Source organism: Etheostoma spectabile, chromosome 13 (genome assembly GCF_008692095.1).
Source record: "Etheostoma spectabile isolate EspeVRDwgs_2016 chromosome 13, UIUC_Espe_1.0, whole genome shotgun sequence".
NCBI lineage: Eukaryota > Metazoa > Chordata > Actinopteri > Perciformes > Percidae > Etheostoma > Etheostoma spectabile.
In genome coordinates, this window is record NC_045745.1 from 21,311,311 (window position 1) to 21,322,945 (window position 11,635).

The 11,635-nt window shown below is 41.3% G+C and overlaps 2 protein-coding genes across 2 annotated transcripts in view; one reads left to right on the forward strand and one right to left on the reverse strand.

Moving 5' to 3' along the window:
• supt6h (SPT6 homolog, histone chaperone and transcription elongation factor) overlaps positions 1–10,018 on the forward strand; it is a 20,403-nt gene extending 10,385 nt beyond the window's left edge. The window contains exons 16-37 of the mRNA XM_032534575.1: positions 263–458; positions 655–794; positions 995–1,112; positions 1,223–1,299; positions 1,422–1,557; positions 1,731–1,868; positions 2,382–2,549; positions 2,651–2,778; positions 2,936–3,143; positions 3,279–3,426; positions 3,657–3,799; positions 3,902–4,042; positions 4,291–4,486; positions 4,648–4,793; positions 4,872–4,964; positions 5,087–5,200; positions 5,334–5,458; positions 5,903–6,015; positions 6,109–6,186; positions 6,318–6,496; positions 7,360–7,634; positions 8,067–10,018. Coding sequence (XP_032390466.1) covers positions 263–458; positions 655–794; positions 995–1,112; positions 1,223–1,299; positions 1,422–1,557; positions 1,731–1,868; positions 2,382–2,549; positions 2,651–2,778; positions 2,936–3,143; positions 3,279–3,426; positions 3,657–3,799; positions 3,902–4,042; positions 4,291–4,486; positions 4,648–4,793; positions 4,872–4,964; positions 5,087–5,200; positions 5,334–5,458; positions 5,903–6,015; positions 6,109–6,186; positions 6,318–6,496; positions 7,360–7,634; positions 8,067–8,259 — 3,253 coding nt within the window. The 3' untranslated portion in view covers positions 8,260–10,018. The remainder of the gene's footprint in view (positions 1–262; positions 459–654; positions 795–994; positions 1,113–1,222; positions 1,300–1,421; positions 1,558–1,730; positions 1,869–2,381; positions 2,550–2,650; positions 2,779–2,935; positions 3,144–3,278; positions 3,427–3,656; positions 3,800–3,901; positions 4,043–4,290; positions 4,487–4,647; positions 4,794–4,871; positions 4,965–5,086; positions 5,201–5,333; positions 5,459–5,902; positions 6,016–6,108; positions 6,187–6,317; positions 6,497–7,359; positions 7,635–8,066) is intronic.
• Positions 10,019–10,568: 550 nt separating this feature from the next.
• The window catches only part of rab34b (RAB34, member RAS oncogene family b), a 7,871-nt gene continuing 6,804 nt past the window's right edge, over positions 10,569–11,635 (reverse strand). Inside the window, exon 12 of the mRNA XM_032534331.1 lies at positions 10,569–10,995. Within this exon, the coding sequence (XP_032390222.1) occupies positions 10,934–10,995 (62 nt within the window). The 3' untranslated portion in view covers positions 10,569–10,933. The remainder of the gene's footprint in view (positions 10,996–11,635) is intronic.

Consider the following 11,635-nt stretch of genomic DNA (forward strand, 5'->3'; position numbering starts at 1 on the left):
TTCCGACCTAATGAGAAGGGAGAGGTGTTTCAGTATTAGTATTGGGTATTCAGTTTCAATATAATACCATATACCGCGGTAAAATAGGGAGGAGGTTTGATGGTATCAAAATTTAGCCCCACTATAACCCCAAGTTTAATTTATTTTTTATCTGCAGCTTATGTTTTTATTCACATCCTTTTAAGTAGAGCATGGGGCTTTTGAATTTTGACTTTGGTAATATTAAAGCACTTCCCTCTGTCTTCCCTCTGTTTGTCCTCAGGTATGCTGGGGACCAGACATACTTTGATGAGATCAAACAGTTCTACTACAGGGATGAGTTCAGTCACCAGGTGCAGGAGTGGAATAGGCAGCGAACCTTAGCCATAGAGAGAGCTCTCACTCAGTTCCTCTACCCTCAGATGGCAAAGGAACTCAAGAGCAAACTCATCACTGAGGCCAAAGAGAGCATTATCAGGGTAATTTCTCACGATATGTTTCCATTTATGGTAATATTACATTGTCATATCAGTGTTACGCACAGAAGTTAACGCAGCAATCTCCTAACATGCATCATGTCTCCAAAATTATACAGCAATATAAACAATGTTAAAAAATGTATGTTCAGTTAGTGTTTTGAACTTGTGAACATCATTCTCCATTTTTTTCTCGTAGTCCTGCTGTCGTCGGTTGTATAACTGGCTTAAGGTGGCTCCTTACCGACCAGATCAGCAGGTCGAGGAAGACGATGATCTGATGGATGAGAGTCAGGGCAAAGGGATTCGGGTTCTCGGTGTAGCCTATGCGCCCAGCAGGTATGTGTCCCACAGTATTTTTCTTTCCCTCCTCAGATATATTAGGAGCTACAAGTTTTTGGTATTAACAACAGAGTGCTCACTTTTAAATGTGGAAGATATACTGCATTGCAGCCATATTAGACCAAGCAATGTTTGGTGCATAAAAGACATGCTGAGGTGACAACATAGTTTCTTACTTTCATATGTTGCTCCAACAGAGACACACCAGTTTTCTGTGCTCTGATCAACGGGGAAGGGGAGGTGGTTGACTTTTTGCGTCTGCCATATTTCATGAAGAGAAGGAATGCCTTTAAGGAGGATGAGAGAGAGAAGAAGGTACATGCAGAGAACACATATGTGTTTCTGTGCAGACAACAGATGCTTTTCTGTTTTTAGGAAAACATGTTGCTGGACTCATCTTTGATTTGTGTGTGTTTTATCTTCAGGCCCACGACATTGAAAATCTCAAGAGGTTTCTGTCAGGAAAGAAACCTCATGTGGTAGCTGTCGCTGGGGAAAACCGGTAAGTAATTGATTTATTTTTGTATGTGCTGGAAAGATACATGCAGGCATTTTGAACAGCATTTTCAAGTTATAATGGTTCAGGTTGAAATGTTGAATGTTGAAAACATGCTATGTGTGCAGGGATGCTCAAATGATCATGGAGGACATCAAGAGGACTATCGGCGAACTTGAGCAAGAGTCCTCTCTGCCTGCTGTGGGAGTTGAACTTGTTGACAATGAATTGGCCACACTGTACATGAACAGCAAGAAGTCTGAGGTAAATACTTCCTAAATACAGCTCACCTTACCATCGTTGTCATACACAGCCACATCAGTGGTTTCACTCATCAAGTGTGGCAGTTAACCACAGCAAGTTCACTAACCGGTGGATCAAAATTGTGGCCCAGTGCTACTCATTTTCTCCTAAACCTCTGCTTCCTCTCTGTGCAGGTTGATTTTAGGGATTACCCTCCCTTGCTGCGACAGGCTGTGTCGATAGCCAGGAAGATCCAGGATCCGCTGATGGAATATGCTCAAGTTTGCAGCAGTGATGATGATATTCTCTGCCTCAAACTACACCCGCTACAGGTGAGACATTAAAGAAATTGTGAATTTGTGCTGTTTTATCGCCATCTTATTTCTGTATAAGCAGATAACACATTTTATTCTCTTGTAGCATCACACAGACCCACCCATCACATATTGTTTTTTTGCTGTCTGGAAGTAACCACTCAATAATCTTGTGAGCCTGTTCAGATAAACTATGTTTCAACTAATCAGATAATATTAAGAGGATAATGTGATGTGCCACTCAAAGTAACGACTATGAAAACTCAACGCTGTAAATTAAATCACAATAAATGTCATTTAACTGACAATTTTATACAAAGCCACTTCCAATTGCTTTTGACCATGAAGGTACAAACTCCAGATAGCAAATATCAAGTGCAAGCACATTAGCTTACAATAAGCCAAACTGAAAAGAGTCACATAAAGTAAGTGAAAGTTTTTTTAATTGAAGAGATGTTTTTAAATCGAGCATGATTCTGCAACTACAACTGTGTGAAACGATTGGTGTCTTTTTTTCCTAACCATTTTCAGGAACATGTGGTGAAGGAAGATTTGCTCTGTGCTCTCTACTGTGAATTTATCAACCGTGTCAATGAGGTTGGAGTTGATGTGAACAAGGCCATTGCCCATCCTCACACTCAGAGCCTGGTCCAGTATGTCTGTGGCCTGGGACCAAGAAAGGGCTCACATCTGCTCAAGGTATGCCAGGGGGCTACTGTCAATAATTCTTGTGTCATATATAAAAGTATAGCGCCTTTTCTGCTGACCTGATAATCCTCATGATCCTTGTATTTGTGCAGATTCTGAAGCAGAACAACACTCGTCTGGAAAACAGAACCCAACTGGTCACAATGTGTCACATGGGACCAAAGGTTTTTATCAACTGTGCCGGTTTCATCAAGATTGACACGGCATCGCTCGGGGACAGGTTGGTACCTTGTATAGGGCTCTGTTACACACCCCAAACCATCTATATGTTTCCCATAGTGCTAATTCAACCATTGTCAGACAAGGCTGTGATCTAACATTCAGCCTGAGATTATTTTAAATCAGCATTGGTTTCTCTTCTCAAACCTTCCAAACAGTACGGACTCCTACATCGAGGTTCTGGACGGCTCTCGTGTCCACCCTGAGACGTACGAGTGGGCTCGCAAGATGGCTGTGGATGCCCTTGAGTATGATGAGTCGGCAGAAGATGCCAACCCAGCTGGAGCTTTGGAGGAGATCTTGGAAAATCCAGAGCGTCTCAAAGATCTTGACCTGGATGCCTTTGCTGAAGAGCTTGAGAGACAGGTCAGTGCGGATGTTGTGGGTTTGACCGCAGCAATGTCTCATGTATTCTGTTACCAAAGTAAAAAAAAATTAACAGCTTTTTTCAAACATGTGAAGCCGAAAGTTATATCTTTGATGTTTGTTTCATCCCTGTAGGGTTATGGCAACAAGGGGATTACTCTGTATGATATTCGTGCAGAGCTGAGCTGCAGGTACAAAGATTTGAGAGTTGTCTACAGAGTCCCCAACACTGAGGAGGTCTTCAACCTTCTCACCAAGGAGACTCCAGAGACCTTTTATATTGGTAATACACACTGAACTGAAGTACACATTCACACGTTCATTTCTTAAATCAAAAATCACCAAACAATCAATAATGTAAAGTATATTCTTAACCCTAAAAACATACAAAGTTGGTGCGGTAGTTATAGCACATGATGACTTGTTCAAAGGAGTGATGTTGCTGAAGTATCAGTACTAGTGCAACTCTGTTGGCTGGTGTGGTTGATGTTTGTTCCTGTTTTTTTCTTCCAGGTAAGCTGATCACCAGTATAGTAACTGGTATTGCTCACCGGCGGCCTCAGGGAGAGAGCTACGACCAGGCCATACGTAACGATTCTACGGGACTGTGGCAGTGTCCCTTCTGCCAGCAGGACAACTTTCCTGAACTCAGCGAGGTACCAGCCACCTGAGTTTTCTTCTTTTAACAACTTAATAGTAGAAAACAGAGATACAGTCTGACCTCTAAACATCTTTTGGATTTTGTGTCCCTGCGTTAGGTGTGGAATCACTTTGACAGCGGTTCGTGTCCAGGTCAGGCCATTGGTGTGCGGTCCAGATTAGATAATGGCGTCCAGGGATTCATTCCCACCAAGTTTCTTAGTGACAAAGTGGTTAAACACCCTGAGGAGAGGGTCAAGGTGATTTGTTATTTGCTGTTGTCATCATTGGTTGTCCTTTTGTAATGCTTTTTGATATTTTTTTTCCTTTGTTAATGTCACCTGGAAATGTTTGAATGTTTTGGAGAGTGCAGTTGATGCCACTTAGAATTCCCAATCTTGACAGATATATGAATAATTAGTGCCTACTTCTGCCCTTCGTGTCTAGTTTCCTTCTGTTGTGGCATCTGTATAACACTTGATTGCTCCTCTTCCCCCTCTTCCTTCAGGTGGGCATGACAGTTCACTGCCGCATCATGAAAATCGACATTGAGAAATTTAGTGTCGACCTCACATGCCGAACCTCAGATTTGATGGACAAGGCCAATGAGTGGAAGCTCCCCAAGGACAGCTACTATGACTTTGATACAGAGTCTGAAGACCAAAAACAAGAGGAGGAGCTAAAAAAGAAACAACATCGAACACGTTAGTAAAAACACTATTCAAATCGAAATAGCTTATAAAACGGTACACTGTGCTACTTTTATGAATTGTTTCCTCATAATACACTTTTTGTTTACCTAACATTTACTTCCACATCACTGGCCTACTTTTTTGTCATTTCTTTGCTTTCCCTCTTTCTCCAGCATATATAAAGCGTGTGATCGCCCACCCCAACTTCCACAATATCAGTTTTAACCAGGCAGAGAAAATGATGGAGACCCTGGACCAAGGAGACTTGATCATCAGACCCAGCAGCAAGGGAGAGAATCACCTCACAGTCACCTGGAAGGTACGAAACAGATAGAGGGGTACAAAATGTGGCAGTAACACAACATATACCAATCTGACTCTGTGTGATGTTTTGTAGGTGGCTGATGGCATCTACCAGCATGTGGATGTGAGAGAAGAAGGCAAAGAAAATGCATTCAGCTTGGGGCACACACTCTGGATCAATAATGAAGTAAGCCATTTTCTCCTTCTCTTGATCTTGTGCTCCATAATCAAACCTGCAGAAAATCTATTGTGAAACATCAGTGTTGTGGCTGCTGCATGTTCTTTAATAGTCTTTTGCACTCTCTGCAGGAGTTTGAAGATCTGGATGAAATCACTGCTCGGTACATTCAGCCAATGGCATCATTTGCCCGGGATCTACTGGGGCATAAGTACTTTCAGGAGTGCAACTGGGGGAGCAAGGAGGTACATACTAATTTGCTTTAATGTCATTCTTACTTTGGAAAACATAACTCGACAGCTCTTTTCATTTTGCTAACAGTTTTTTTCATGAGTTGCACCTCTCATATCTTCTTTCGTCTTGTTTTCTCTCTTATAGAAAATGGAGGAATTATTGGTCAAGACAAAGAGGGAGAAGCCTACTTTTATTCCTTACTTTATTTCGGCATGTAAAGATCTGCCAGGAAAATTCATTCTGGGCTACCAGCCTCGCGGAAAACCACGGTGAGCAGAAAGGTTTTTGTCTTTTTTGTTTTCTGATTATTCACTGTAATCATTACATGGATTGAAAGTGTTGAATAAAAAGGTTTGACCTATTTCAGTGGAAGCTGATTTAAATCTCAATTGTAAATTTTGCTCAAAGCAGCTCAAGTTCACATTAAAAACACAGAAATAGCTGAAAATGCCATTTAATGCTCTAAATACTATGGACCACAGTGACACATGGTGACATGCTAAGGTCCACAGCTTCTACAGAGGCTGAAATTTGCAAATTGGAGTTATGTCATACTTGTAGTGTCAACTTACTCAACACCACACAATTCTTATCCACTCTCCCACCGAGTTGCTTCACTGCCAAGATTATTTGATCTTTACTTCTTTAATTGACAACAAGCCGGTTTACATCTGAGTAGAACTAATGTCAACATGTCATCTTTTTTTGTCTAGGGTTGAGTTTGTGACCATCACTCCGGATGGTTTCCGCTACCGTTCACAGGTATTTCCTACAGTGAACGGACTATTCCGCTGGTTTAAGGACCATTACCAAGAGCCTGTGCCAGGTATGGAAGCACTATACCTAATGTTTATTGTTTACATTACAACAGTTAAAGGATATTGTGGGTTGATAAATAACATTGTCTTCTCTGTCAAAGGCATCACTCCCAGCAACAGCAGCCGAACAAGGACACCTGCATCCCTCAACGCCACCCCAGCCAATATCAACATCGCAGGTGAGTCCTGCTCTCTTTTACACACACACACGCTCATGCACGCACCCACACACACACACACATCTGCATTTTCAGCATGAGTGGAGTTGTAGTACATTCTACTATTTCCTAATGTATTCCTTCCTCCCTAGACTTGACACGAGCTGTCAACGCCCTCCCACGCAACATGACCTCTCAGATGTTCAATGCCATCGCCGCAGTCACAGGCCAGGGCCAGAACCCCAACACCACCCCCGCCCAATGGGGCTCCAGCCAGTACGGCTACGGTGGCAGCACAGGAGGAGGAGGAGGGAGCTCCTCTGCTTATCATGTTAGTGCTGCTTTTAATGTTTTCACTACTGTGAAAGGAAAGCAATTGTTTTGGAGATGTCGGTGACTCAGACTGACCAAGCATTCACTTTATAAAGGTCTTTATATACTGTAGGCACCCACAATGATGCAAAATACATAAGGTCTTTGGTCAGATAATTGTAAAGATGCCATTACAAAAACACCAAACCAGCTGATCTGGTGGCTTGTCTGCAGATTTATAAGCCTAATAATTATTGTTTTCAAACAAAACTACAAAGCAGAATTCCAACATAAGAAGAGACATGTTATAAATAGGCATGGGCCAGTATACGATTCTGACGGTATGTTACCAAACTTCAATCACATTATTGCGGTATTGCAATTAAAATGTAAAAAAACTCATAAAAAGCAGCTAATACTTTAGGAACAGTATGATGGAAAATGTTAGTGGTTTTGACTTTTTTCAAACCACGGTTTCCCTTGAAATCTGTGACAGGCCCATGCCTAGTCATAATTGTGCCCAGTCACTCTTCATAATTATACAGTTTATACTTGATTAAAGGTTTTTTGAAAAGTTTAACTGTAACGGTATCATTATAGGATTTTCCTTATACTTGCACTCATTTTTAGGGATAGATATGTAAAACAATTAAACATAATAACCTGATGCAGTTTAATTGAAAAAAATGATAACTTACAAAAACTACCAAAAGTCCACCAGGAATTTATTGATCAATGTTTTATTTAATAAGATTTTATGGACTACTTTAATTATACCTCAATTGTTTCAAGGACCATTTCCTGAGGCCCTACTTATACAAGAATATATATTGCTTTTCTCTCGTTGAGCCATATTCATTACCAGTATTTTCTCTGTTGCAGGTATTTGCAACACCTCAGCAGCCCATGGCGACGCCCATGATGACACCCAGCTACTCCTACACCACACCGAGCCAGCAGGCCCTGGGCACGCCCCAGTACCCCGGCTCCACCCCGCAGTCCTCTCACTCACACACCACACATGGCCACCCACATGGAAGCCATGTGTCACACCACAGCCATCACGGCCATCACAGTAGTCACCAAGGCCACTCATCCGGCACGCCGTCATCCTCCACCTCATCCAGAGGACGGACTCCACAGCAGCAGCCGCCAAAGTAAGTGCAGAAGGGAATATGTGTGGGCGTCCTGATGTTCCTTAACCATTCGTTTCCTTAAAGTGCATCCTGGTTTAATTAAAGTTTGTGTGATCAACTAGTGTTACATTTACTATAGCAATCAGTCAAACGGATTATCCATGATCTTAGCAATTTCCTCAGCTATATACAATTTGACAAGTTTAACAAAAATGCATCATCCGTATGGTCAGATTTTCTCTTCACCTTTTAGCTAGAACGTGTGATGTCCATTTTGCAGTATACAACTCAAATCAACCAGTTGTTGAATTAAATCCTTGAGTTGTTTATCTGCCATTAAATGGTGCAAATGCCACAGTTTGCATCATTTTAGGGATAAGAAGCAGCCTGCCATTCAATGTTTCACTGTGTTTGACTAAAACACCCTAACCCTTCTGTCCTCCCACCTTGCAGGGCCAGCGGCAGCAACGCCTCTGCAGTGGACTGGGGCAAGATGGCGGAGCAGTGGCTGAAGGAGAAAGAAGCAGAGGGGCGGAAGAAAGCCCAGAGGATGACGCCACGACCGTCGCCCAGCCCCATGATCGAGAGCACACCCATGTCAATCGCAGGAGACGCCACACCCCTGCTGGACGAAATGGACCGATAGGACACGGAGGAGGCGTTGCTAAACCCCCCACTCAACTCAACTCCATCCTTTATACTGTTGTTTCATCTGGATAACGCTCCACCTTTTGTCTCTCCCACAACCCATCAGCCGTTTCATCCAGCTGACCAGTAGTTGGACCCAGTCCATCCAGCTAACTGTCCATTCATACGTTCTTTTCACCTCCTGATATTGTTGCTGCAGTTTATTGGTTTGGTATCATGGCTCATCTCACCTCCTTCCTTTCTCTTGCCTTCCTCCGTCTCCTCCCAGATGTTTCACCTCCTGACCTCCAGCCAACTCTTCTGGCTGCATAGTATTTTGTACAGTCAAATTAACACTGTATATGTCATGCAGAAAGTCAGTACAATGGCAAAAAAAGAAACTTTAAATATCAGACAGCAGTTACATTTAGGATATGGACCTACACAAACAATGTCAGACAAGCTGTCCTTTATTTTTGCGATTGGTTTTAGTTTAATCCTTGAATGGTTTTGACAGAGGGGCAATGTTACTGTTTCCAGAACCCACTTTTCCTCCTTTCAGGTTGGTGGATTTTTGCAAGCAGTTGCCAAAAAACACTTTGCCAATCCAATCAGGAAATTTAATTTTTGTATGGAATGCGTCAGAATAAATAAAGACTGTTTTTTTCTGTTTAAACATTAAGCCTCCGCTCTTCACATCTGTCAAAACAAACACACCTGTGACCATACAGACACGCACGCCGAGTGTGAAGGTTGAGGCTAACTTAAAAATCAAAAAGGAATTTTGTGACAAACCTTCATTTCAGCTTGAGTTTCTCTCAAAGTTTAGTTACTGTTAGTTGTGTGGCTCCACCACATGCTATATAATGATGAGCTGGCTCCGGTTTATAGCCTCTATTGCGCTGTTGACTCTTGACCTATCAGAATGCTATGTGGGCGCTAACAATCTGCCACATTAGAGCATCGTTGGAGGTAACTGGTTGTTTGTGAGGACTTCATCTGCATTCATGCGAGGCAGTGCAGAAGGAGTTGGTTCACATTTTAAATCCGTTGATTTTAGTAATAATTGGAAGTACCCTGTCATGTCAGTATCAGAGGGTCATTTTTCAAAGATAACATACATTTTGATCGCTTGTGTTTTTAATGTTCAGTGGGTATTTCACTTTTGACACTGGGGTAGGATGTGATGTCCTGATGTCCTGCTGCTGCAATTCAGTCCAAGACGGTATCAACAGTAAAATAAATATTTCAGTGGCTGAGTTTAAATTTTAGTGCAAAAAGTTCAAAACCATAACACTATCAGCAGAAGCTACTGTCAGACTGACTCCCCGCTGCGTTTATATGTAAAATATTCTGAACTGCACGCAGCTGTTTCAGTAGTATGAATATATTGTTGCTAGAAACTCATTGAAGCGCTTGTGATAGTCTCGCGGCAGTTTTAAGCCACTCTGCATCCATCTTGACTTATTCAGCTCTTCTGTTGTGTTGCTGTGTCTGTGTGCCACAGCACAAACAAGCAGTGCTGATATTCAATGGTGTGCTTCATTTTGCAATTTGCAAAGTATCATGGTCCCATAATATGCGTAATGTTAAAAATTATGTTTTTTGAGTAAACGTACTTGGTTTTAAGTCTCTTGCCAGATTAAGATATTGCATCTTTCGAAGCAAAGCTGTGATTGGGTCTTGGTGGTGGTCGGTGATAGAAGAGAACTGATGTCTCTGGCATTGCTGATGACCTTTTCTACCTGTGATCTCTTTAATAAAAGTGTTCATATTAATCCCAAAGTCTGGTTCATGCTAATTTTGAAAACAAACTGGCAGTATGGACTTGTGATGTAGGCGTACATATACATACAGAATAGTCTGTGTGTTTCTTCACGGTAGAAATAGGATTAGCTGGGAACAGAATGTGAAGAATGTTTCCAATCTTTACTATTCATTGACACTATCTAGCTTTTCTATTTTGACAGAAATTAAATACAATTCATAATCCATGCGCTATAATAAAAGTATGTTTAATAGGAGACAAAAGAACATATACATACTTCTTCCTTCAAGTCTGACTTAACTGAGTGAGGAAATCAATTAGTTAGTTTCAGTCCCTGCGAAGAGTCCTCCATTTTCGAGATCATGAGAACACTGATGTCAGAGGAGAGAGATGCGTGGGTATGACTGCGGTCATGGGAGCCAGCGTATGCATCACATTACCAGCACCGACACATGACCGTAAGAAAACCAAAAAAATGCACTGTGTCTGGTACAGATATTTTGTGAGAAAAATGTTGCTTCAGACAGACAGACACACTCATTTATGAAAGTGCAGTTTAATAGAAGATCTAGTGGAGAATAATCGTTCTATTTATTTTTTTATAATTGATAACAAGCGTCTCACACAGCTTTTTTTGTTGTAACCCCGACCAGCAGTCGAAATATTCCTGAGAGTACTCTTTGTTGTGTAAAGCTTCAACTTAGAATGAATTATGTCAAACCTATAACCTCCTCTCAGGTTATTTGCAAAACACCACAAATACACAATTACAAAATGATTTATTTGATATGACGTTGCTTTTTAAATGGCCAATTCATGATAGCTACACTAAGCATACTGAGTCCATATTTCAGTTTAATTTTCCCCTTCAGTGTGATCTTTAGTCAGTAGGCCTCCAGTGTATCCAGGCGGCCACTCTCTCTCATCAGCAGCAGTTGGACTTCCTTTTGGTGGGTGTGTGATCGGCTTCTGTGCTGTCTGTGAGCCCTGTGGGAAACAAAAATAAAGAATAAAACACCTTTCACAATTTTTGGCATTCAGATAAACAATGTGAGCAACAGTAGGAAGGGTATGCATGATTTATGTATTACTGTCAGCAAAAAATTAAAATGAACCACACTTGCACGGGACACATGCTCTTTGATTACCATCAATATGTGCAAAGACGATTTTAAGTATATGTGGGATGCTGTGTGTCTGTGAGAAGAAAATCACTTTTGTGGTTAAACTGCTCCCAATTTAATATGAAAATACACAAATATAATCTGTGATGAGCAATTGCACCGACTGCTGTTGGTGGCGGTAACACACAAAAGCTTTGAAATGTTATCTTTCATGATGAAAAATGCATTTGATATGTCTGTTAGACCTCAAGGTAAGGTTGAGGTAAGAAACATTAAAGATGCCCTGCCACACAAAACCTTTTTCACTTGTATTTTTATTTTTAAATATGTTTGGTCCATATGTGTTTGTGTTATGTTGTGAATGTGAAAATGAACTGCTACTTCCTCCACTGAAAAAAAATAACTGGAGAAATCAGGCCAATTAAAAAAGCTCTCATTGGCTAGCTGTTAGCCAATCAGAGTCAAGCAGATTAGCTCATTGAATATTAATGAGAACTGGCACA